This window comes from Entelurus aequoreus, linkage group LG16, assembly GCF_033978785.1.
Source record: "Entelurus aequoreus isolate RoL-2023_Sb linkage group LG16, RoL_Eaeq_v1.1, whole genome shotgun sequence".
In the NCBI taxonomy this organism is placed as follows: Eukaryota; Metazoa; Chordata; class Actinopteri; order Syngnathiformes; family Syngnathidae; genus Entelurus; species Entelurus aequoreus.
The window spans coordinates 18811529-18839438 of NC_084746.1; the positions used below are offsets into that span (position 1 = coordinate 18811529).

Here is a 27910-nt window from a genome sequence, read left to right on the forward strand (position 1 = left end):
AGATCTAGGCTCAGTAAATTATGATAATCGACTAAGAAAGCTGGACAAAATTATGCAATTATGGAAAGGGAAATCCCTAACCTTGTATGGTAAAATGTCTATTGCCAACTCGTTAATTATTCCTCAATTTATTTATTTGTTTTTGTCATTACCAGCTCCATCACAAAACTTTTTTAAGATTTATGAGCGGAGGGTCTTCGATTTTGTCTGGAACGGCAAACCAGAAAAGATTAAAAGAAAGGTTTTGTACAAAGAGTATGAATATGGGGGCCGGAACTTCTCAACCTTGAAGCTATGTGTCTGTCTTTAAAAGCATCAATTGTTCCAAAGATGTTTTTAAACATTGAGTGGTACACAAATGTCCTGTTGGACAAAAAACATGTACTGTATCAAAATAAATTGTATCCTTTTTTACAAGTGATCCCCTCCCAGAGAGTCTGCTGGGAAACATGGCGGGGTTCATAAAGGAAACAATCCACTCATAGTGGTGTTTTCAATTTTATGTGCCAGAAAAAAGAGACGATATTTTGCAGCAGTTAATATGGATGAACTCTAATATTGTAATAGATGGAAAGCCTTTCTTTTGGAAAAATGTGTTTGAAAGAGGAATAATTTTTGTCAATGATATTATCAATGAGAATGGTAAAATTATGAAGTATGATGAATTTAGAGCTATGTATGGTGATGCTTGCTCAAGCTTTTCATTTTATCAACTAACTGGAGTAATTGGGAAAAGATGGAAACAAATAATTAATTATGGAACTACTAAATTATTAGTTTGTAAACCTCTAATAAGAAATTCTAGTTGGCAAAAAGGAACTAAAATAAATAGAAAATAATATAATTTTTATTTAATAAAGAAATCTTTGAAGGCTGCCTCATACAACACAAATGGAAAATGGGAGGACTTTTTTGACTGCCCGTTGCCATGGGATGCCATATTCAAACTAATCTATAAAACCACTATCGATGTGCAAAATCGTTATTTTCAAATTAAAATTATTTATAACTTCTTACCCACAGGGAAAATGTTAAAATTATGGAATATGACAGAGTCAGATGATTGCCGATTTTGTTGTCAGGAGCCTGAATCCACCCTGCATTTGTTTTGGTATTGTCATATTGTGTCTTTGTTTTGGGTGGAAGTTGAAAAAATGTGTTTAAGGATTGGTTTGTTTATGAAGCTTAATGTGGTTTCTGTTATTTTAGGAGAGTTCATTGACAATCATGATTTAGTCAATTTAATTATAGTACTCGGTAAAATGTTTATTTTTAAGGCCAAAAACAGATATTCACTTAGTATTACTTTCTTTAAAACATTTATTCAGTATTTTCTAACTTTAGAAAGTTACATGGTTGAAAACGATAATGATGCCAAAAAACATTTTAAAAAAAGATGAGAAGTCCTCAAAGGCTTATTTTGAAAGTATAATTCTGTTTATAGATTATATGATATCTGTTGTTGTGTTCCCTAATTTGAGAGACCTGAACATAATCTGGACTGTACATAAATGCTTATTTTGAAAATGTAATTTTGTTTATAAATTATATGCAATCTGTTGTGTTCCCTAAATTGTTTCTGTGTACATGAATGAAGGTGTGTGTTGCTGAGTCCGACTTGGACATTATCTGGACTGGGCCTGGTTTAAAAAACCCTTTAAACAAATCTAATTTCATTGACAACCTGGTCTGTTGAAGATAAGGCCCTTTTTTTAAAAATAAAATAAAATAAGATAAATAAATAAAAAACATTTTCTTGGATAAAAAAGAAAGTAAAACAATATAAAAATAATTACAAAAAAAATAGTAATTAATGAAAATGTTAATGGACCAGCAGCCTATACAATCATGTGTGCTTCAGGGACTGTGTCCCTTGCAGATGTGTTGTCTATGTTGTGGGAACCAGAATATTGGTAGCAGAAAGAAATAACCCCTTTTGTGTGAGTGGGTGTGGATGAGTGTGCATGGGGGGGGGGGGTTGTTTGGGTTGATGCACTGATTGAAAGTGTATCTTGTGTTTTTTCTATGTAGATTTAATTTAAAAAAATAAAATAAAAAATAAAAAATAAAAAAAATAAAAATATATAATTTTTTTTTTTATTTTTTATTTTTTTTAGAACAGGCCCGCGGGCGACTCATCTGGTCCTTACGGGCGACCTGGTGCCCGCGGGCACCGCGTTGGTGACCCCTGGTATAGACCATAAAGTTCACAAACGTAAAGAGGGATCCTAGTAAGCCAGGCCAATCTTTCCTTATCTCTAAACTAAAACTGGGGAAATGTGTAGAGTGTTCTGAGCTTCAGACATGATTTTGTGTCAGAATTCTTTGAGGAAAAAATGCCTGGTTAGGCTTTGTGTATGTAGTGTGTGCCTTTCTTGCTTTACAGCTATGTTGTTATTAGGCTGTTTGTTACTTATGTAAGTTATGTTGCAGCTATTTAAAATAGTTTTGTCAATTTGTTCTGGCCAGAAACAAATTGGCCTTTGTAACATATCTTTGTCTTTGTGTGTTGTATGTAGACCACATTGCTTAGCAGAGTTCAGTGATGCAAATGCATGTCAAGTTGATCAACACATTGTATTATTCTCCAGTGCAATAACTGTACTGAAATGAAGGCTAAAGGGCATTAATGGGAGCTTTAAAAAAAAAAGAAGAAAAAAAGAAGTAACTAAATAGTTACTTTTCAAAGTAACGTATTACTTTTTGGTGTAAGTAACTGAGTTAGTAACTGAGTTACTTTTGAAATGAAGTAACTAGTAACTATAAATAGTTACTGGTTTTCAGTAACCAACCCAACACTGCACATATATGATCACGGTCAATAAAGGTGGATTGTTCCATGCAGGATTATACAGAGCATTGTTGCTTCCCTATTGCTTACTACTGCGGCAACTTCTAACAGACTTTTCCGCCATGTTTGATTGAGGAAATATGCTAACAGTTGATCACCGTGCTTGAACTCAAATTAAATACGATCAACAACAACGATCATATAATCATCCAGACCTACAGTATTGTGTATCAAACAAACATTACAAAGGCATTATGGATTACCTTTCATTGTGTAACAGAGACAAAACAACAACAGCTAGCAGAACTGTCCTCATACTCGGCGGCCCTGCCGACACACACACAGTCACTAGCCCTGTGGTGAACTCACAGTTTGAAATCACAAAATCCTTACCTTTAACAACTAAGTCCCTACAATGATTATGAATAAAAAATACAATCTGCTATACCTTGTCAGTTAATCTTCTTTGTGTGCATAGGAGCGGAGGAGGAGATGGGACAACACTGTGGATACTTCCTGAATGTCTCAAACCGAACTTCGCTTGTTCATTGCTTTCTTTGGAATCGTATAGAGCTAGCAAAACTAGGAAAATCTGGTAAAAAGGCTAAAAAAAACACTTAAAAAGCACTCTGTTGACTGAATGAGCACCGGAGATCGATTAGCCCGCCCACAATGAATGTGCTACCGGGCACAAAGTGGCTGAGCTGCGAGACACGTAATGTGTTGATGAAAGACAATTTCATTTCGTCAGTGGTTTGTAAATTGCAAAGTTTGTACAATGAGGGATTTGTAAATCGAGGTTTCGCTCTACATCTAAACAAGCTGTACACTGACTACTCTAAACTCTATCCAATTTTCATTTTTGTAATATTGTCCCTTGAGAACTGTAATACAAATGTGAGGTAAAGTCAACATGGCATCTGTTTCTCAACAGCAGAAGAACAACAACAAGATGTCGGGCTGAGTGGCTAGAAAATACCGAAGACTTGACTGCCATGTTTATATCAATGATAACACACCTGTACTCCAAATATCACCTGTATGCAAATGCAAAATGTCTTATCAAATAATGGAAAAGCTGGCGTGAGGACCCCCTGAGGTGGTAGCTGAATCTTTTGGGTATCTTCTGCTGTTCCTTAAAATCCCTACCGTGGAAGCATCGGAGAGATAATCCTGCAGTGTCCCAGATCTCATTGGGACTGCGCCCCTAATGGGAAGTAGGAAGGACTTTTAAAGGCGACAAAAACATTTGTTTTCTGCCCATTTTAAGAGTCACAGTGTGCACCTGCTAGGGACCGGTATCGTTTACGTTTGAGCCGATACCACCTGGGAATCTGTACCGCACTATTTTTTATTTAATGATGACTGTTGCATCCAGTTGCTGTATTTGATTTTTTTACACTTCTGAGTCTCATTTGCGAGTATTATATATTAGACATGGCATGTACTGTAGTTGCAATTCCAAGACGCTAGATGGGAGACAGGCTACGATGTGCTGCCCAGTCAGGAAGTAGTCTTTGCCATTAAACTGAATCTAAAAATGGTTTGGACTGTAAATATTGTACTTATTACACACCAGTTGTTTGACTGTAACATCCAACTCTAATTGTACCTGGAGGTAAAATATATTGAAAATACATTTTGTAAATTAGCATCGAGCTAACTCATTTTGGACAATGGAATCTTACTGTACGTTTGAGCGTTTTTCTATCAGGCATACTTGATAGACATTGAATTTTGAATATTGTGATTGAATATTGTGGTCATAATATTGACATTGAATATTCCAACATTACCGAAAGGCAGTCCGACTGGGTCTGCTCTGAGTGCTGCTTGAGTGCTTATTTCCTCACCAAGTGTTTAGACTGTAACCGGAAGTGATGTCACGTGCAACAAAGGTATCGGAATATGGCATCGTTTGGTTGTACGTGAATCGATACCGGGTAGATCCAATGGAATTGGGTCTGTATCTGAATTCAGTACCCATTCCTAGTTCTTGCTATGTTCAACAGTGCACACGTTAATCCCATTTTGATTTCTAATTACATTTGTAAATATAGGAAGGATCTGGAAGGATTAGTCTGGTTAGATTAAAAAGCTATTTTTGAGCAGAACATGAGATAATTTTGAATGGATGCAAACAGTGTCATGAGTGAGAGTGCAAGTATAAATAAAAACTTGATTTCAGGCATCAACAGCAATATGGTACCCGCTTGACTGCAGTGAAAATAAAGGGTAAACGGCTAAGACAATGAATAAATATCCTACATTAAACGCATGTACGCGTCTGGAAATCTAAAAGGACGATTCATCCTGGCCAATTTGATTAGCTGCCAAATGCACAATCTGGATCAGATCCAAATGCAACTTGGTTTTGACAGCAGCTGCGATAATCAATCACCTTATGTGGATTGCCCCCAAAATTGAGTGGGGTACATCAACACTGGGATCTGCACAGCAACAGAAACATGAATTAAAAACACTTTCACTTAGATTTCAATACTAGGTACACCTGCACAATCTAATGCGCTCCAATACAAGAGTCATTATCAGGAAAGCCATGCTCAGTTTTGATTGACACTGTGAGATATAATTTGAACATGTTTATGATGGCGCACTGGAGAAGCTCATAACGTTGTCTTCTTATCCATGTGGTGCATTATTGTGCACACACCATGCCTTGTGCAAAAGCACGCCGTTGTCTCCGCAGCCAAGGAGGGGGACACACAACCGGGTGTTTCGAAGGATGCTGCGGCATCTTCCGGGGCTCATTTCGACTTACCGAGTTTTCCCCGGGACTCCTCCAGCTTTTGGATCTGGTTCTCCAAGAAGAACATGGCCACTGCGAACGCCAGCAGTGCCAGCAGCTGCAACTTCGGCGGCATCATGACTCTGAGCAGCCCCATCAAATCATCCACAAAAAAAGAGGGGGAGAGTCGGTCAGTCCATGCCCGCAGGAGGGCGAAGACACCGAAAACAGCGACGACCGGTGATCACAAAGCGGCTGCGTGTGTGCGCATGGCGTCCCTCTCTCTCTCTCTCTCACTCTCTCTCTCTCTATCTCTCTCTGTGTCAGAGTGTGAATAATTCCTACTGTCCAAATCCACCGGCTACCTCCGATGCAAATTGTCCATTTTTAATTGCGATTCCATCAAGCAGTTCCCGTGTCGATTTTGTCCAGAATGTCCCAGTCTGTGTCGTCGGGCGCTAACCCCCGTGCGGTGTCCCGTCCAGTCTTCTCCGGCGGCGTTGCGCGGACGCTTCTGTCACGAGCTGGGGTCAGGCCATTGGATGTAACAAGAGTCCAACACATAACAGTCTCTCTCCATTCGTCAGCCATTGCTGTCTGTTCACACCGGATTGGACGAACGGAACGACATGGCGCCAACGCGGACACGGGGAGGCGCTGTTTTTTGTTTTTTTTGTTGTCAAAGGCGAAGAAGAAGTCAAAAGCTCCCCCTTACAATGCCAGAGTAACAAAATATTTTCATAAACGCAAATAATAAAATAACAAAAAATATTGTTTGATTGTTGTAGGCATAGTGCTATTGTTTTGTCTATAGTTTAGTAATCACACTTTTTACCGTAACTAATTTATTCAGCGAAAGTGTCTTTCAATCAGGCACCATAAGGCACTGCTAAATTTATCGCAGAGGTCCTTCACAGTAGTTTTTGCAAGAAAGCTCCAAAATGTCGGGAGAAGTGTATCTCCTGTGGCTGCTATCCTTTATAAAAACGGTAAGTTGAATGCTATAACATTCAAGATTAATACTTGTCGTTGCTTTAAGATTGTTATTATCACTAGTAAGGGTGCGTGGTGTGTTTAAGATTTATGAAAATCCCGTTTTTCCCGGAGCTCTAATGTGACGTGGCTGTTTAGCACAAAATCTGTGAGCCCCTCTCGGTAATAAAGCATTTTCCGGTAGGGTAATAACTTGCTGTGTTTAAATTATATCAAGATAGCGTTAATGTGACTGAATTCAGAAGCAAATATATACAAAGTTGACTTGATTTAAGTAAGCCTGTGCAAATGTATTTACGGATGCTCATCACGCCACGGCGACAACATAACTTTTTAGTTTACTGTAACAAACTATATCAGAAAACTATACATTTAATTGTATACACGCTCTGCACTAATTCGCTGCACCAAAAAGTAAACCATTACATACATTATCTTTTTTTGATTGAGTATTGTCTGCGACATAATTGTGTGAATGCCAAAAGTCCTCCACACATATTATTTTCCGCATCATGCCCACATAGATATTCACACATAAACGATTCTACACCAAAAAACTATTATTGTTGTTATTGTGTTAATACCCAAATTTTCACACATTTCAGTTTCAACACCAAAGAACAATCTGTTTATTATTCCGCCTTCTTGTCGCGCGTTGTTTGCCAAAACACTGGTGAGAAGCACTGATGTATAGAAGTCATTAAATAATATAAATAATAATAAATAAAACACTGGTGAGAAGTACTAATGTAACAAATAATTAAATAATACAAGTAATAAATAAAACACTGGTGAGAAGCACTGATGTGTATACATCATTAAAGAATACAAATAATAATAAATAAAACACTGGTGAGAAGCACTGATGTATACAAGTCATTAAAGAATACAAATAATAAATAAAACACTGGTGAGAAGCACTGATTTATAGAAGTCCATCCATCCATCCATTTCCTACCGCTTATTCCCTTCGGGGTTGCGGAAGGGGGGGGGGGGGGGGGGCGCTGGAGCCTATCTTAGCTACAACCGGGCGGAAGGCGGGGTACACCCTGGACAAGTCGCCACCTCATCGCAGGGCCAACACAGATAGACAGACAACATTCACACACTAGGGCCAATTTAGTGTTGCCAATCAACCTAACCCCAGGTGCATGTCTTTGGAGGTGGGAGGAAGCCGGAGTACCCGGAGGGAACCCACGCAGTCACGGGGAGGACATGCAAACTGTATAGAAGTCATTATAGAATATAAATAATATTAAATAAAACACTGGTGAGAAGCACTGATGTATACACATCATTAAAGTAAATTAATAATAATAAATAAAACACTGCTGAGAAGCACTGATGTATACACGTCATTAAAGAATACAAATAATAAATAAAACTCATGAGAAGTACTGATGTATACAAGTCATTAAAGAATATAAATAATAATAAATAAAACACTGGTGAGAAGTACTGATGTATACAAGTCATTAAAGAATACAAATAATTATTTACCATTTGAAAGTGTTGTTTAGTAAATGTTAACTTGAAATAAAAGTCTTGTAGTATTCAGTACATTCCCTGACCACCTGAGGGCACCACAGACTGTGGATGCTTTTAAAAAAGGCTTAAAAACCCTTGTTTTTAAAAAAAAAACAACCTTTTTTTAGATGTATGCATACTAGTTTTAGCTATTTGGCTGTTCTAGTTTTTATTTTTTTATTTTTTTAATTATCTTTTTATTTTAATACACTGTAGCACTTTGAGGTTGTTTACTCAATGTAAAGTGCTTTTTACAAATACAATCTATTATTATTATTATTATTACCAATGATACTTTGTTTACTGCAGAATTTTGTTGATGACAAGCAAAAAAACCAAATAACTTTGAGAGGCAAAAATGTGGTTCTCTTTATCCCCACAAAATGTACCAAAAAAGCAGCAAAATCGTGGCCATAAAATTTGGTTGGACCGTGGCGTGGGTTATCTTTACTGTTACACCTCCACTAAACACAATTATATATTTGAACACAATGTTAGCATATATGACCTCCATCAAACCTGGTGGAAATGTTTGTTCCAAGATACTGCAGTAGTAAACAGTAGGGATGCAATACTCGCTATAATCCTGCAAGGGACAATCAGCTTTAATTAAAAAACTATTTGTGATATTATTCGGGATCGGAAGATATGAAAAGATTAATCGTGATACATTTTTTTGCCATATCGCCCAGCCCTAGACTGAAGTCACATTTGAAAAGATCAGATTCCAATCTAATTTGGACTACCTTCTGATGTGGCCTGAATGTGATGTGAAAAGATCAGATTTGAAGCAATTTGGAGCGTTTAGACTGGCAAAAAAATTATGTTCTGTGTCACTTGAGGGCAAAAAAAATCAGATCTGGTGTGCAGTGTAAACTGGGCCCACCTTTGTCTGGGCGGAGACGAAAGCGGGGCGCCACAAACGAGGAGGAAAAAAATACGGCTACAAACCTAAATGTCCCATTGTGGGAATATTTCAGCTTAAAATTTGATGGGCAATATGAGCCCATCAACACGGACGAACGAGCAAAAATGCCGTCGTGAAAGCAAAAAAACATAAAGACAATGTCCGACCTCATTTTTCCAACTAGGAAAAAAATGCATTAAGATATTCAATATTTATTTAGGTTATATTTTTGCTTACAGAAGTGAGTCCATTTTATTTTTGTTTGTTTATTTTTAGGGAAACCAAGTGATTTACCTTCCAATTACATAATTCTACGGTAATGAGGAATACAAGTTTATATATTTTTAAATGGTTACTTACATACTATTATATATTGTGAATACATTACATTATAAACACTGTATAGTTTTTATTGATCAGTTTAAAAGCGGGATGTAGACAAAAACTCTGTCCGTCTGCATGAAGCCAAATATTTTTTAAAGTAAATTGTTGCATATTGTTCTAATGTGTGGCACCTTGAAACAAGAATATGTTGATTGACAGTCTAAAAGCAACATGTTTTCATCACTCGTTATTTTCGCATTTTTATGTATAAAATCGTAAATCGAATCGCAATTTTGTAGAGAAAAATCGCAACGAGGTGTTTTTCTCAAAATTGTGCAGCCCTAGACGTGAGTTGTTAACATATTATTTTTGCATGTTTTCTGCTCATTTGTCAATTATTTATTTTTCAACCATCTATTTCGGCAAATAATTATGACGCTTATCCCGTTTTGATGATGGATGAACGCGACCTGATCGTTCAGACTGCAGTCGCATCGGCCACATTTATATCCACATAAGAAGGAGGCCCGGGTCTGGTTTGAAGAAATGTACATGGAAAAAATGGGAATTGACCTGCAGTGTGAACAATGCCTAAATATTCTGTTTCATCTCCTTTCAGCTATCGGCGTATGGCTCCGAGCTGTCGTCGGAGGCTTGCAGAGACCTGGGCTTTTCCAGCAACCTGCTGTGCAGTTCCTGCGACCTGCTCGGGGAGTTCAACCTCACTAAGCTCCAGCCTGACTGCAGGCACTGCTGCCAGCAGGAAGCCCAGTTAGGCGCGCGCAAGGTAAAAAAAAAACAAAATACTGCAGCTGCCTGAACAAACAGGAAGTAAATGTCAATGCACTGAGCTGTAAAACCGAGCTGACCTCCATGTTGTTTGAAGTTTTTATCCGTGACTGGGCTTTGGAGGGATACACTTGACCTGCTGTTAAAACGTCCTAGTGTTGGCTTTCCGACCGGAAACACACTCCTCGTCAGTCGTGGCACAGTTACCGTTTTAGCAATGTTTTTGGCACACATCGCCCGAGTGCATGAAGAAACCGCTTGCGTTTAGTGAAGTTGTCACTGAGGCCCCCGCATGCTCCCTACTTGTAGAGACAGTGTCACCCATCACTTCTCTCCCCCCTCCCCCTCCCCGACAGCAGCAATTATCCTGCTGTAACAATTCCAGCAGGGCCATCAATGCTGTGCCATTAAAGCCTTTCCTCACAATCCGGTCGATCGGCGAGATTCATCAAGCAGCACCTCAGCTCCCTAGGGTGCAACAATATGCACTTTTTCATCAAAGCTTTGTTATGTCCTCATTGCGTGCATGTGTGTGGTGATGGTCAATGAATTGAAAACAGACACAAGTGGTTTCTGTGATTCCTGTTGGACGGCAATGTATTTAATTTCTATAAAGATACAGTATTATGTTCATTTACATACCACAAATGTCCCCAAACTGTGTCTGTAACACGGCAGTAAATGAACAATAACTCCTAACAGTAGCTCCTTTGAACTCCTTCTAAGTCTATAACAAGATCTGATAGCTCAGTTACAGCTCTTGTTATTACCAAATCTGTGTTATATGTGTTATATGTTGCACAATTGCACCAAGAAAAATTCCTAGTTTGTGAACCCGTTCTCAAACAATGGCAATAAAACGATTCTGATTCTGATCAAATAAAACAGAAGTCATGGTCACGGACCCACTAGCTGCGCAAGCTAGCTCTCAAATCAGCTAAAAAGACTCAATAACTCCACTGTGACGTTTTGGCGAATTGATTGAGGAATATGTAAAACCGAAACAATACAAAAATAATGCCATTGTAAGGTACTAATACTAACGCAGACACTCCTAAACGTGTTAGCATATTAGCTAATGCTAACAATGCAAGCTTCATTACATTATGATAGCACATACAAGTATGCATGATAAACACTCCTACAGACATCACACATGGGACGCTTTAGTAAGTAAGAATGGTTTTGGTTGTATTGTAAAACTTACAAACGTTGTAACGTGATAAATGAAGAATCCTTTCAAGTAGAAACTCTATGGACAATTATAAAACACAACGGCACATCTGCTACTGGTTTAAAGCTTCAAATAGCAGGAAACACTTGTAGGCATGCCACTTGTCCAGTGTGTACTCCGCCTTCTGCCCGAATGCAGCTGGGATAGGCTCCGGCCACCCCCGCGACCCCGAGAACAACAAGCGGTACAAAATGGCACTTGTAGGCATTGTACCGAACTCGTCCAAAAGATGGCGCCATAGCACAAACAAGGATACACCATTTAAGTGTCTTTGCATGTGTTTAATGAGAACTATTTGCTTTATGGCTGTCAGGGAAGAAAAATCCATAAATTAGCCGTACAAGTTTATAAGCCGCGGGGTACAAAGCGTGGGAAAAAAGTAGCGGCTTATAGTCCCGAATTTTCGGTAATTAGTGTTTTTAGTGCAGGAGTGACTGTGATTTAACATCAACAGGCTGGCATGTTTTTGTCTCTGCTTGTAGCTGGAAGGAAACCTTTTTTATAGCTGCATGAAGGCAATACTTGGCTGGTTTTAATTAGAAAGTTAATATACTCTTAATGCGTTTGACTGTTAAAACCACAGAGGCACCGGGTGTGTAATGAGTCGTCTTTGGATATGTGGATGTTCTAAAAATACCTGAATGATGTGTGGTAGAAAACATTTGTCTCTTTTTGAAAACCCCGGGAGCACAAGGAAACATCGTGAGCTCTGTTATATACGTCACAACTGTTGTGCGAAACACATTAACACTCCCCTTTTCAAAAGCGCAGCTGGAGTCTCCAGTTTCTTCAAACTTACTTAACATTGACTCTGGAGGTTTGATTCCAACGCTACCATCTGTTGACCCTGATACATGTTCTCCTAATGACTCCTGGGCTGCCTTCATGCCCCCAGCAGGACCAGCGCTTATCTCCATGTGTGGGCGTTTGTGCACTTGGTTATCTCCTGCTTTAACAACCGTGTCTTGTTGTTCTTCCACACAGCTCTACGCTGGAGCCATCCTTGAGGTGTGTGGATGAAAATTGGGGAGGTTCCCTCAAGTCCAAGGTGAGTTGTCTTGACAAACCATACAAACGTTATTGCCTTACTCACCATTAGGGCTGTGCAATATGGCGGAAAAATGTATTACAATATAAGCAATTTTTATCGGTCAATATAAAAAATTATTGATGTTATTTATGACCTTTCAAAAATAAGGACCCGGATAGAAATATATTAATTGTGAAAAATAATTTTTCATAATGTAATCTTCCTCTGATTATAAACCCCTCAGCTATCAAGGCAGAAAGGAAACGTCAACACCACCATGGAAAACGCTCAAAACAAAATTGGAACATCACATTGAACACTTTACATTAGCCTCTTAAAGGTGCAAAAATAAGGAATACGTAAGAAATGCTTAATAAGGTGTAGCAAAATACAGTGGACGTTCGATTTAAGAATTTAATTGGTTCTTTAACATGGTTCATAAACATAAAAGTTTGTGTAGTGAAGCAGAGTTTCCCATAAGATGCAATGTAAACATGAGTAATTGGTTCTAGCTTCAACAAAGTGACTATTTTAGTAAAAAAACTGCACACTTTGAAAACACTGAAATGTACACACATATATACATGCGTTTATATATATATATATATATATATATATATATATATATATATATATATATATATATATATATATATATATATATATATATATATATATATATATATATATATATAACATACATATATAATTTTATATAAATATACATATTAATATATAAATTATTTTACTTTGTGTCTGCAAATATTTGTGGCATTGTTGAACACTCTTGGAGTTTCAGAGTGATAAGTGAGCAGTGGCTTCACGTAGTCACTCACTGCTAGCGTTAGCACAAACTTAGCAGTGTGAGGCGATCCTTCATCGGCTTGTGTCCCAGCAGTGCCTTCTCCTTTGCTGTAATTAAGGTCCGCTGTGGCATATTTTTCGGTCTCATCACAATTAAAACCCTGCTGCGGAACAAAGCCCCCTTTGCTGGTAAAGTCCTCTAACTGAAGGTGCCGCAAGCCGAAGGCTAACTTGGTAAAATGCTAGCTCAAAGCGGTTGTCGGGCAACCCAAAGCAATACAGCGTGACTGTGAGAGTTTGGACACATTGAAAGTGTTTCTAAACACAAAAAGTGATCTCTGAGACAGGCTGACACAGCTCTGACCAGCGCAAGGTACGACAATTGTGGAAATAAACCAGTTGCAAGTGCTGCTCGCCAGCGAAGCTCTTCAAAATGTCCGTGTCTGCGTGTACAGGAAGTGATGTCATCAAAATGGCAGTCCCCAATGTCTTCAAGGGTCATGCAAAAGGAATGAAGTATTCGTACGCTGAGACATGGTTCGCACACAGAGGCATATTTGGCGTGACGTAAAGATTCGTAAACCAAAAAGTTTGCCAATAGAGGCACTCGTAAATCGAGGTTCCATTGTAGTACAAAGTGAAAATGTAAACAGAGAAACACGAGAATAACTATTTTCTGAAGGTTTCGTGCAAGGAAGTTACAACTGTGCACAAGGGTGAGCGCGGCTAAGGTAGTGTGGTCTTTTCGCGATCTTTTTGGTGGCAAGCGCCTTGGGTCATTTACAGACCACATTGGTCTGACTACCATCTGCTTTAAAAACATACAAAAAACTGCCATAGTGTTTTATCAATAATTTTTTCGCTCAATGCAGCACTCATTTTTACTTTCCCTTCTCACTCCATGCAAAGAATTAATCGCGAGAAAACAAGATGGCGCAACCAAACCTGATAGTTACCATTTACCTCATTGGCTGTAAGCATGTCTCCCCCACAGATCAGTGATCACTTCCTGTGTTGCTGGGTTACCGAGTGCCTTTGTTCATGCAAGCAACTTTGCTTCGCAACTTCCAGTTTTTTAGGACTGAGAAGAAATATACATTATCAAATGTTTTATTGAAGGCAGTTATCGATTATGTGCCTATCGCGATATTTATTGATATTGTTTTATCGCGCAGCCTGAGTCTATAAAGAGAAGTGCATTTTGCTGCCTCAACTGTAATGTCAAAGATAAGATGGTGCAATTTGCACATTTATTCAAAACGTGTTTTGCTTGCTGGTTCAAGTAAAATTCAGAATGAGGAAAACGTAATGGTTTAGTTTATTTCCAACAAGCGTTATAAAATTACAGTAATCCTCTTTGGACATTCAATTATATTATCTTCAAAGTCAAACAGGACATAAAAGTCCTCCGGTCTGACACATTAATTTCTACTTTTTTGCTCAAATTCCTTAAACTTCAGTCTTAAACAAAAATATCAAACATGTATTTTTTTGACACTTTTGAAGGCCTTTTGATCAGATAATGTTACTGGTCCGTATTTTCCGGACTATTAGGTGCAGTTAAAATAATTTTCCTCAAAACTCAACAGTGCGCATTATAACCAGGTGCGCCTAATGTACAGAATAAATCTGGTTTTGCTTACCGACCTCAAAGCAATTTTATTCGGTACATGGTGAAATGATAAGTGTGATCAGTAGATGGCAGTTAAACGTAAGAGATACATGTAGAGTGCAATATGATGGCAATATGACTCAAGTAAACACCAACATTTTATATGTTCCATTGAAAATATACAACATTACACACGGCGCTCAAAAATCTATCAAAATGTTTGAGTACGACTTTGGTAAGCTATGAAGCCGCACCGCTTGATGGATTGTACTGTGCGTCAACATACGAGTATTATTATGGTGTGTGGATAAGGTAAGACATATTATCTGGCGTTTTGTTTCGCAATATTATTCAAAATCAACTTTTCTTACCCTCTGGTACCTGCTAAACTGTATTTGGGATCTGCATAAGTCCTGAAAAATTGTGCGCCTCCGTCTTTTTAGTCCGTGTCGACACCATAGTCGATAAGCTTTTTCTTTTTCTCTATCTTCTTGTTATGGAACATTCATCCTCTACTGTTGCCATTTCTAATATAAAGTATTGTAAAGTTCTTACTTATATCTGTCAGTAAACTCGCCATGAAAGCATTAAAACATACAGGTGTAGTGAGTTTACATTATCTACCCAAGGAACTTTAGTTATAAGAGGGTTCCGGTCGGACGTTTTATCACGGGACACATTTTCGGCGTTGTTATTGCACTAGTGAGCCACGAGATGGAGATGCTGCTCAGTTATTGATTTAAGTAAAGTCTAAATGTCATTTTAACAGTTAGGTCCATCTTTTGACAATTTTTCGACTCCCGTCCTTGCACGCTACACCGGTGCAACAAAGTTGACGAAGGTGAGCCACGTAAATAAGACCACCCACAAAACGACGCATCCTGAAGCGACTGTCAGAAAACGGCTTGAAGATTATCTGTAAAAATAATCTATGCACATTTTGACCAAGGAACCACCATTACATGTTATGTAGACCACAAGGAAGTGTTTTCAATTTAGAAAAGAAATAAATATATGACCCCTTTAATGCGCCTTTTGTGTGAAAACAGACCTGACTAGACCCGCTCATCGGCAGTACGCCTTATTATCCGGTGCGCCCTATATCGTCCAGAAAGTACGGTATATTATTTTCATGTCCAAACAGGGCGTACAATTTCTTAAGGTTTTAAACATATACTTGTACTTTTTTTTAACTCAAATTTCTCAATAAACTCAGTCATAAACAAAAATATCAAACATGTTATCCATCCATCCATTTTCTACCGCTTGTCCCTTTCGGAGTCACGGGGGGTGCTGGAGCCTATCTCAGCTGCATTCGGGTGGAAGGCGGGGTACACCCTGGACAAGTCGCCACCTCATCACAGGGCCAACACAGACAGACAGACAACATTCACACTCACATTCACACACTAGGGTCAATTTAGTGTTGCCAATCAACCTATCCCCAGGTGCATGTCTTTGGACATGCACGTTAAAACATGTTAAAAAGAAAAAAAAGTCACCCTTTTGTAGGCCTTTTAATCATATTATGTCACAGGTCAGTAAAACAATTCATGATACGCAAATGTATACTAAGTAAAAACTGTGACGTTTGATTAAAAGGCCTTTTAAAGGGTTAAAGTAACAACCATTACATGTTTGGTATCTGGTATTTCTTTTTAGAGCTGAAGCTGATTGTGATTTGAGCAAAAATAAGGGTAAACAAATGTATTCAGAATGTTTTTATGCCCTTTGAAAAATGGAGGACTGTAATGTCCTGTTTGACTTTGGTGTGTTGTTGAATAACTGCCAGTGTATGCTACGCCTGGGAAACACATGGACATTGACATTTTAGAATTTAACATAAAATGTAAACCTCTTAGAAAAAATCAGGTGTAATGTCAAAGCGCTTTGAGTACCCTGAAGGTAGAAAAATGCTATACAAGTATAACCCATAATGGAGTGACGCAACAAGAATTATGACCAAAATCCAACAAAAATGTACTGAAATAATAAACAAGTCAGCCATTGTCCCCTGATAGTTAAGAAATAGCACTTGTTTACACTTTGCTCAAAGGTGGTAGGAAGAAGCAGAGTTTATTTAATCCTAGCCTACTCCTTCTCTTTTTCTAATTACATAATGTCTGTTCACTTCCTGGGTTTGACTTGTTTTTGTGTTATCATTTCTTAACAGGGACTAAATGTGTGATAATACATATCTTATTCAGGTAATCAAGAACATAAACACATGAGTTATGTCTAGGGATGATGTTTGATAAAAAATTATCGAGTTCGAGCCTATTATCGAATCCTCTTATCGACCCGATTCCTAATCGATTCTCTTATCGGTTCCAGATAGGTTGTTGTATATGGAAAAAAACACACAATATTTGGTTTAACAAAAGCTCACTTTTATTATATAAGAAAAAAATAAAATCTAATAAATAAATAAATATTGACTGTTACCCCCCTAAAAAAAAAAAAAAAAAAAAAAAAATATTGACTGTTGTTACCCAAAGTATATTAAGTGGGATTTTTCAGAAAAACAAATATATACAGTAACACAAAAACAACCTGTCTCTGTGATCACTATAGGTGTATAAATAATAATATAGTGTTAAATCAAATCAGTCCCTTGGGCACAAAACTTAAAATAATACAGCTCTCCAAAAAGTGCACTTCTGCTGCTATTTGACATAACTGTTTGTTATGATGCTTTGACATTTTTGCACTTTATTTCTTTATTGAAAGAAAATTCTATGAAGAGAAAAGTTGTTTGCAAATGTGGTTACAATGCTAAAAAATGAAAAGTTAAAGCTAAAAAAAGAAATACACTTTATCGAGTTAACATTATTTCTTTATAGGGGGAAATATGTGATGTTATGAGCTAGGCTAGGGAATATAACAACTACACTACCCAGCATGCAACGGGAGTGACGAGCATGAGTAGCCCCGAAAAGTGTTGTTGCATGTCGCCACCCGGTAGCTAAGAATGAGGTTATGAGCACGCTGTGAAAGTAAACGTCAAGAAGTCAGCCAACACGCCTCGTCTGCATTATTTATAATTAGACAGACAACACATATACAGTGTGATTTTGTTTTGTTTACAAGGAAAGAAAAACAAAAGTTAAAAAAGGGAGATGTGTTGTATATATATGTACAGTATGTGCTGCGGTTGCTTTAAGAACGTTGCGACAGCTGCCGTAAAGGAGGTGCGTTGCTAGCCTGGTTGCTATGTTTCCGGTTGGTCGTAAAAGTGTTCGTCATGTGTTTGTACCCTGCTCAAATCTCTCAGTAAAGTTATTCATTGGATTATACCTTTTGTTTTGAACTTAATTACACCTTGGAGCACTTTTTCCGGTGCATTGTTTTTCCGCTTTCCCTATCTGCGCCTAATGACTGAGCTACGTGACGTAATTTCTTGTGATGTCTCACGGGGCATTTCTGGTCGGGACGGGATTCGTTCCGAGGGATTCGAATAAAGAACCAACTATTTTTCTTTACTATAGTGGTCTCGATAACGGGTACCGGTTCTCAAAAAGGGATTTGAGTCCGAGGACTCGGTTCTTTTCTTATCAAACAACCGGGAAAACCGGTTTCGAGTATCATCCCTAGTTATGTCTGATAAACATTGTCTAAGGAGCAAATAAATACAGATTTTAGAAGTCACGACGAGTTGGATAAACAAGGAATGATGGTTCTATGACCACATGCTTGAGCTCTTTCTTAAACTGACTCATTAGTACATTGCTTAATTAAGTTCTTTAATCAGTTCAGTAGTTTGACTCCACATACTAATTTACCAAAAGTGTGTTGGTGTGGGCATACGCACATAAATGTAGTCGCGGGTCAGCAAGTGAAATGTGGGTTTGACTTTTGGATTTGTTTTGAGTCTTCGTATTTCATTCGTATTACAAATTAAAGGGGTCTAGTCCAGGACCTGTAGATTGTCCAGAATCCCTTTCTGCATGGGTGGTCTTGTGGAAGGTTAGTTTTAAGAGAGGACCACCACAGCGCAGCTTTTATTCAGTGTCGCGTTACGTTGATCATTAACTGCAGCTCTTCTGTTCCGTTAAAGACGTGTCGGTGGCCGTCTGTGCCATATGTCCGCCATTTGTTTACTACAGCTGTAGCTGTCCTGCATGTGTCTCCTCAAGATGCAGTGTCCTCTGGAGGGTTTGCAGCTGTCGCTAATTACACTACCAAGATAGAACTAATGGACCCGCGCCTGACCTAATCATGCCTCACTGCTCACTTCTGTTGTCCTTCTTTCAATTACTGCAGCTTTTGTCAGGAGCGACAAGCCGAAGATGTTCAAGGGTCTTCAGGTCAAGGTGTGTGTTTTGTGGCATCCTGAGATCCTTCCTGTTTTTCTTGAGGGCAAGGCTGTATTGCTAACACCCCTGTCCTCTTCCTCCCGCTCCCTCTCAGTATGTGCGCGGCTCCGACCCTGTACTCAAGCTTATGGACGACAACGGGAACATCGCCGAGGAACTCAGCATCCTCAAGTGGAACACAGACAGCGTGGAGGAGTTTTTGAGTGAGAAGTTAGACCGGATATAAACCTTTATTTTCTATAGTTAAAGGGACAGTTTATGACATAATTTGTTTTCGCCACATCATCTACATTTGAAACATTGATTATAGACTGGGTCGAGAAAAAAACAGTTGTGGTGAAATGTGCCTTGTAGGTATTTTGCCATTGATACTCCTATTAGCATCGTTAGATAGCTGCTGAAGTCTCAAATTTTATACCTGGAAAAATCACTTTTACATTTTCAAGGAATACAGCAAATAACAGCCGGATTTTCTTTCCTTTTGGATTTCTTGTCAACTTTTTTTTCTAATAGTGCTTGCAATAGAATATGAATGACAAAAGATGGAATGGTTCCAAGTTGCTGTCCTAAAGCAGAAGTATTGGCCGTGGAACACTTGAGTGAAGACCTCACCTTAAACCAACTGTTGGGAAGTGAGCTCTGATGTGTGTGTGTTCCTCTGCTTCGTTTGCTTTGGACAGAAACTGGACTTGTTGTCAACAAGATTTCAATATGCAACAGTAAACAAAATGATTTTCTTTCAACAACGTCTCTGTTATTCAAGTGGAATGGTCCCAGCTTAGCAACAAACCAGATATGTCTGGTTTTATCAGTAAACAGTGACACCTCGTGGTGTAAAGATGCATCACCGGTTTATTTAAGAAAATCTAACATGCCTTTTGTAGAGTTAGGCTTCTCACTTTGGGGCATTGCTGTTTTTGCTTGTGGATTCTAAAAAATAGAAATACAGTCATTCCTTGTTTAGTAGGAATCTTTCATTATAAATCAAACATTTTCACAGCTAGGACATTAAAGTACCTGCTTATCTGAGCCGAAGATGTCGTTTTGGATTGTGCAGCCCTTTGAGACACTTGTGATTTGGGCTATATAAATAAACTTTGATTGATTGATGCTACCTTCTAAATGGGATGTTCAATATTGAGAGCCCTCTAGACGGGAAATAACAGCCTTAATCACCTTGGCACACTTCATCCAATATAACAACTCTACCTGAAGCTGAGCCAATCAGTGGTTACGATACTCAACAGTGCACTCTGATTGGTCCGGCCTAGTGGCTGATATTACTGTAATATTGATATAATTAGGTTATTTATCCGTTTTTGCTTGAAAAGGCTTAATGTATAAGACTAAACAATTGTAGAATATGATTTAAAAGCACATGGCGAAAGATGACGAGTAAGCTTTCAGTGTTCCACAGAATCATTTAATTGTACAAATTGCACATTTTAAAGCCTCATAAGGATTAAAAACATAAATGTGTCTGATAGGATTCAGAAGAACACCTTTTAAAGAACATAACCAAGTTGCTGCAATATGATAAATGTTTGCATTAAACAGAGTTTGGAAATTACATATCATTCAAAGTAAAGAGATCAAATCATTTTAGGAAAAAAAACAACTTGCTTCGTGTTATTTGTTGGCATTAAAGAACTTAGTTTTTTTAAACACTTGAATTTACTAATTGTGGATGATGTGTGTATAGTTTAAAACATGTTTATTTAAATCGCATTTCCACCTTAATTTGTGCGCGTCGTCGCGGAGTCAGGTGACCCTCCGGTGCGTCCGTTACGCACAGGACCCGGGTGATGAGTACCCGTCCATGGCGGCTTGGCTCATCCCTCCCGGGAGGAGTATGTAAGCCACTTGGGGCGGCAGACCGGCGGCAGACCAGGCCGCACAGTTACACGGCACCACGCAGGGGTTTCCGGGTGACGCCTGGGTGAGCTGTCCGAGGCACCCCGCCACCCCTCCGGTGTGGTATCCAAAGGTGCGCCGAGGGTGCTGGAACTCCGCCATCCGCTGGACAGCCCCGGTGTTTATGTCCAGCAGCGCCGACGAAGACGCCTGCACGAACGGCGCTGTTTTATCCCTGTGAATGAGTAAGGAGTCCACGGAGAAACCCTTCAAGTGCTCCACGGGAGGCAGCGGGAATACGATGCGCTCCCTCTGGAAAAGAGTTTTAGGTTTGCGCCTGGGTCTGTACTTGTAGTCCGGGTGTTCCCTCATGTGCTGAGCACGCAGCCTCTTCGCCTCGTCGATGTAAGGACGCTTCTCGGCGTCCGTGAGCCTCTTCCACTCTGCGCCAAGCCTCTTGCTGATTTCAGAGTTGTGCATCTTCGGGTTGTCCTGTGCCATCTGGCGTCTTTGCCCCCTGGACCAAACCATGAAGGCGTTCATGGGTCTCTTGATGTGCTCTAAAGGTTTTGCCATTTGTAAATTCGATAAAGCATTCATTGCACTAAAATAACTGACGTCAGGAAAAAGTTCATGCGCTAATGACTCGCTGTTCAAAGAAAGAGCGCCTGGTTGCCTGAAGGGGTCTGCTTGCAAGATGCCAAGCATGTCAAGTGTTCATCTCCACACCACTGTCACGCTGGGCCACGCCAAGGGAATAAGAGAGAGCACTGTAATCCCTTCAACTAGAAAATGACAACATTTCTCACACTCCGTCCTTTTCCCTCCCTTTAAGCCTCCCAAAATCTCTGATGAGACTTTAGTGCAGGGGTCACCAACGCGGTGCCCGCGGGCACCAGGTAGCCCGTTAGGACCAGATGAGTAGCCCGCTGGCCTGTTCTAAAAATAGCTCAAATAGCAGCACTTACCAGTGAGCTGCCTCTATTTTTTAAATGTTATTTATATACTAGCAAGCTGGTCTCGCTTTTCCCGACATTTTTAATTCTAAGAGAGACAAAACTCAAGTAGAATTAGAAAATCCAAGAAAATATTTTAAAGACTTGGTCTTCACTTGTTTAAATACATTCATTAATTTTTTTACTTTGCTTCGTATAACTTTCAGAAAGACAATTTTAGAGAAAAAATACAACCTTAAAAATGATTTTAGGATTTTTAAACACATATACCTTTTTACCTTTTAAATTCCTTCCTCTTGTTTCCTGACAATTTAAATCAATGTTCAAGTATTTTTTTTATTTATTGTAAAGAATAATAAATACATTTTAATTTAATTCTTAATTTTAGCTTCTGTTTTTTTGACGAATAGAATTTGTGAATTATTTCTTCAAACTTATTATGATTAAAATTCAAAAAATTTATTATGGCAAATCTAGAAAATCTATAGAAACAAATTAAAATCTTATTTCAAGGTCTTTTGAATTTTTAAAAAAAAAATTTTGTTCTGGAAGAAATAATGATTTGTCTTTGTTATAAATATAGCTTGGTCCAATTTGTTCTATATTCTAACAAAGTGCAGATTGGATTTTAACCTATTTAAAACATGTCATCAAAATTCTAAAATTAATCTTAGTCAGGAAAAATGACTAATGATGTTCCAAAAATTATTTTTTTAATTTTTTCAAAAAGATTCGAATTAGCTAGTTTTTCTCTTCTTTTTTTCGGTTGAATTTTGAATTTTAAAGAGTCGAAATTGAAGATAAACTACGTTTCAAAATTGAATTGTCATTTTTTTCGTGTTTTCTCCTCTTTTAAACCGTTCAATTAAGTGTAAATATCATTAATTCTTAATAATAACATAGAGTTAAAGGTAAATTGAGAAAATTGGCTATTTCTGGCAATTTATTTAAGTGTGTATCAAACTGGTAGCCCTTTGCATTAATCAGAACCCAAGAAGTAGCTCTTGCTTTCAAAAAGGTTGGTGACCCCTGCTTTAGTGAATCTTCAGGCACCATCTTCAGCCAAACTGCATTCATCAGGGGTGTCCAAACGTTTTGTACACACACACACACACACACACACACATACATACATACATACATACATACATACATATATATATATATATATATATATATATATATATCAGTGGCGTGCCGTCACTAGAGGCAGGGGAGGCACGGCCTCACCTGCCATCATGGAAAGAAAGAAAAAAAGTAAAAAGAAAAAAAAATAAATTAAATTGTTATGTGTATCCAGTGATTATACTAAAGTTATTTTCCATTTAACTTCACCAGTTTTAGATTATCTTTATTTTTATTTTCACATTCGCCGTTCAAATACTGAGAAGAGACGGTGCGGTGATCAGCAGCCAGTTGAGGCACGTCACTGATTTGTGCCTCAACATGGATTGTGCGCAATGACTCGGCTAACTGCTGGCCTGCTGTGCAGTGAGACCGTATTGCTATATGAACTATATTATACATTTCCATAGTTTAGTTAGCTGAGGTATATAATGTACAGTGTATTTTGTCAACAACTGTATGTGTGTAACGTATTTATTGTGCTGAGCGATCATAAAACTGGAGGCTCGTCTCATAACCCCGCCTCCTGGTGCCAAGCACCTCCGCCGCAGAGTACCGCCCGACGGGAGCGCCGCGGCCACAGCAACCAAAGCCCAAACCCAAACCCTCCAAGTGCAAGACCGAATCCACCCAAAAAAAGTCACTTAACAAGAAGCCAAAAAGTGCAAAAACAACAATGCTCGCGCTGCAGGAGCCGCGAACGACCGCAGGGACACAACATTAGGTACACCTGCACTGCAGGTTCATATGTTTGTAAATCTGACTGTGATGATGCAGTCGTGCCTCACCAGACATTAACCTCACCGCACGCCACTGATATATATAGAAACTGTGCCTAGTTTGTTTGTGGTGTGGGCGCTCGTGGCTGCTGGGTCTGGCGCAGGGGGGTGGCTGATGTTGTGACTGGTGGCAGCGCGCGCGCGTGGTGGTGGTTGTCGGGGCTGACAAACTGTATGTATGTGTATGTATGTATGTATGTATGTATATATGTATGTATGTATGTATATATATATATGTGTGTGTATGTGTACATGTGTATGTGTGACACCCACAAAAAGTTGTTATTGTGTATTTTTAAAATTTGTTTTGATAATATTCAGGTGAATAATATTTAATAGTGACACTAGGATACCAACAGATTGTTAAACAACAGCTAACTACTGACAGCAGGGGGCAGTGTAGGTCTGTTTCACCGTGGGAGTCTCCTGTACACTGACGTACTTCCGCCCAAACTTCACAATCCAATGGAATTTGGGAAAGCGACAACACGTTTCAATTTGTGATCCTTGTGTCCATACTGCAGGTTAGTAATGACCTTAAAGCAGCTATATTTGAAACACAAATAATTGTGTGATAAAGTGCAGTCACTGAGCTTTAGTTTGATGTGAGGATGATGACGTTTGGTGTTCGTTTTGGGACATTGTAATGTAATGCAAAGTGGGCTGCTGCAGTTTATTTTTCTATTAATATTTTTCTAATCACTTCTGTAAAAGTGACAAGTGCAATGAGCCTAAATGTGTACAATATGAGTTTGTTTTTGTATTATAACTTTCTATATTGTTTATTGGTCCAGTTCTGCCAATGTTGTTAGCATTAGCCACTGTCTGCTTTCTGTGTGCACTGTAGTGGTGCAGCTACTCACACGTGGGCTTTGCCAAAGCTATGTAGTGATACTACAATGATGCGGACACTGTAGTAACAGTATTATGCCGGAAATGAAAATGAGAGATATTGATGAGGAGAACAAATGATGTAAAATGAGAATGGTGTTATGTGTCATGTAGTGTGAATTTGAATAATGACAGAATAATTGTTATATTGATTGTCATTGTGATAATACCAAAAATATGAACATTGAAAAGACAATGGAAAAAAACAAAAGAAAGAGACATAATATATTTTGTGTGGTTCAATAAAAACACAATCCAGTGGAATTTGGGAAAGCGACAACACGTTTCAATTTGTGATCCTTGTGTCCATACTGCAGGATAATTATAAGCTGTAACCAGGTACCCAAGCCGGGACCTGTAACAGTTTTTTGGGGGCTCGTCCGGGATCCGGCGCCACCTACAGGCCAAGGTTGGAAGCTGATCCACTACAATAGATGACATCGAGAGCTGCGCGGCCGCTGCAATTGATGAATGCTGGGGAAAAAGGACAGGTGTGAGCATCACGGTGATTGTTTGACAGAAGTAGAGACTGTGTCAACTTGCTGGACTGTGGGTGTCTGACGTGAGGAAGAGGAGAAGAGGACCAATGGCTGACGGAGAAAGGAAGAGATTAATGTGGGACATTAAGAAGAGCCTGTTCTGCCTGTCACCAAGCAACCTCTTTGACATTGCCAACCACGTGGGCCCAGTGCCAGGAGAAGAACAGCCAAAACTGGAGAAAGAAGATCACGAGGGCTGCTTTGATCACATCTGTGAGTTTATTTATAGCGAGCATCACCTTAACAAAGAAGACGAAGGTATGACAGATTTTTTGATTCTGAAAGATGTTGTTGATGCTGCATTACAGTCTCAAAAAGTGGTAAAATTTGTAAAACCTGTTGAAAGTAATACCGTTGAGGCTGATGCTAGTGTTCATGTGGGGCCAACTGATTCTACTCAGGCAGTGGTAACCAGTGCAGCCATGCCTGCTCAGTCAAATGACTCCATTAACACTACTACTGTAAATTCAGACCATGTTACCCCAATCAGTGATAACATTGATACTGGTTTGCCTGATTCAGTTGGTGCTGCACAAAATGTTGAGCTACAAAGAATGTTATTAAGCTATGCGGAGCTTGGGGAACAACTTAAACAATATATTGACACACCTACCACACAGTCACTCACCTCACAACATTCACTCACACCACCAGCTGTACGGAACAAAGATTTATACACACCACACATTTCATACACGCCACACACTTGCTACCAACCTGCACACAATACTCATCAGCCAGAAGAGAAGGTGGTCTCCCTCAGAGAACTCTCTTATCTTCACCGAAGAGAATTCAAAATTCAAGGGGGTCAAATTGGCGATAACACATCAGACATTACATACGGTAATGTGTGCCGACAGATTGATGAGGGAATCCAAGAGGGTTTCAGTGACTCTGAAATTGTCAGGTCTGTGCTCAGGATTATTAAACCTGGCAGTTTCAAGGATATGTTGAGTAACAAAGATGATGTGACTGTTGAGGAACTGAAAGGGTTTTTGCAGTCCCACCTCAGAGAAAAGGATAGCACTGAACTGTTTCAAGAGTTGATGTGTGCGAAACAGAATGACAATGAAACACCCCAGCAGTTCCTTTACAGAGTAATTGGCCTCAAACAGAAGATACTGTTTACATCACGCCTTCCGGATGCAAACATCAAGTACAGCAAAGAGACTGTCCAAGACATTTTCTTACACACAGTGTATCAGGGGCACAGACACAATGACATCCGCCGGGAGTTAAAACCCCTCCTCTCAGACAACAATGTGAAAGATGAGGTGATCCTTAAGCATGTGATGAGAATAACCACTGAAGAGAGTGAGAGGCAACAGAGGTTGGGCTTAACACCCCGCCAAAACCCAACTAAAGCCCACAGTGCACAACTCGAGGCAAATGCAGCACAAGCCCAAGGTGCTAAGCAGCAGAATGTTGAACAGACAGTTGGAATGGACATTATTCAACAGCTGTCAGCAAAGATTGAGGCACTTACCAAGGTGGTTGACTCAATGAAACAACCAACACAGGTACAACCACCAGAACAGTCGTGTCAATGTCCCCAGAGGAAATCGACGACTGCTGGGAGAGAGAGGACTAGTGGCTGTCCTAAGTGTGTGGAGCAGGGCCTGTCACTTTGTCGCCATTGCTTCATCTGTGGTGAAGAAGGTCACAGGGCTGTGGGGTGTCTAAAAAGACAGAAGAACCAGGGAAACTGGAGCCGGTCACTGCAAGGGGGAAACCAGTGATCGGACACCAACCGCCCCAGCACCGTGGTGTCCAAGACAGCCAGACTAATACAGAGGACACAACCAAAACAAAACCTTCACTATGTATCTCTCCAGTAGTAGCCTGTGCGAAACAGAGACATGGACAGAGAAATATAATCGCTGAATTGCCATCATCAGACCCACTGAATGCGAAAAATGAACTAGTTGCAAGACTAATTGGGAGAAAAGGGCTAATTCAATGTCACCTGAATGGGCTAGCTGTGAATGCTTTGTTGGATACTGGGGCCCAAGTGAGTATGATTGACCGGGCGTGGAAAGACAAACACTTCCCTCATCTTGAGACCCAGCCGCTCACTGAGCTGATGGAAGAAGAGGATGAGCTGGGAGTATATGCAGTGAATGGAGACCTCATCCCATTTGATGGTTGGGTAGCAGTAACAGTAAACTTACCTGGTAGTGAAGACCCTAACCTGTTGATCAGTGTCCCATTCCTCGTGAGTAGCATGGCTTTGGAGAGACCGCTGCTTGGTTTCAATGTCGTGGAGGAACTGATCCGGGGGCAACCAGAGAAACTCATCCCAACACTGATTACTTTACTCTGCGGGGCCATCTCCATCACAACTGACAAAGCAGAGGCCATAGTGAGCTGTGTATCCATCACAACACCCAGCATGCAACACGGACGCCTGAGGCTAGGCCAACATGACATGGTCATCCCTGCTGGTCAGGTTTCATGGATAAAGTGCAAAGTCCCACCCAGCATGAGTCCATCTAGCCCTCTCTTGTTTGCGCCAGACGAGTGCAGCGTGCCACTAGAACAACTTGATGTGGGTGAAGGCTTGCTCGAAATACAGAACCAGAAGCGACCATATGTGACAGTGCCAGTTGGAAACAATACTAAGCATGACATCACTCTGCCTCGAAAGACTGCCCTGGGAAATGTTCAGACAATAGCAAAAGTAGTTGAAA

At 39.5% G+C, this 27910-nt stretch overlaps 3 protein-coding genes across 3 annotated transcripts in view; 1 reads left to right on the top strand and 2 right to left on the bottom strand.

Moving 5' to 3' along the window:
- hs2st1a (heparan sulfate 2-O-sulfotransferase 1a) overlaps nucleotides 1-6137 on the bottom strand; it is a 104323-nt gene extending 98186 nt beyond the window's left edge. The window contains exon 1 of the mRNA XM_062022299.1: nucleotides 5574-6137. Within this exon, the coding sequence (XP_061878283.1) occupies nucleotides 5574-5697 (124 nt within the window). The 5' untranslated portion in view covers nucleotides 5698-6137. The remainder of the gene's footprint in view (nucleotides 1-5573) is intronic.
- A 242-nt stretch (nucleotides 6138-6379) lies between these two features.
- selenof (selenoprotein F) lies at nucleotides 6380-19822 on the top strand. Its single transcript, XM_062022301.1, has 5 exons — nucleotides 6380-6529; nucleotides 9911-10078; nucleotides 12299-12362; nucleotides 19024-19073; nucleotides 19171-19822. Exons 1-5 carry the CDS (start codon nucleotides 6482-6484, stop codon nucleotides 19300-19302), a joined length of 462 nt encoding a protein of 153 aa, XP_061878285.1. The 5' UTR covers nucleotides 6380-6481; the 3' UTR covers nucleotides 19303-19822.
- Nucleotides 19823-20861: 1039 nt separating this feature from the next.
- On the bottom strand, nucleotides 20862-21530 carry LOC133631288 (transcription factor Sox-14). Its single transcript, XM_062023466.1, has one exon. It carries the CDS (start codon nucleotides 21528-21530, stop codon nucleotides 20862-20864), a length of 669 nt encoding a protein of 222 aa, XP_061879450.1.
- Between the last annotated feature and the right edge of the window lie 6380 nt (nucleotides 21531-27910).

What these genes read in the sequence shown, in the direction of transcription:
- LOC133631288 (XM_062023466.1), bottom strand. Translation starts at nt 21,530, where the DNA reads ATGAATGCTTTATCGAATTTACAAATGGCAAAACCTTTAGAGCACATC.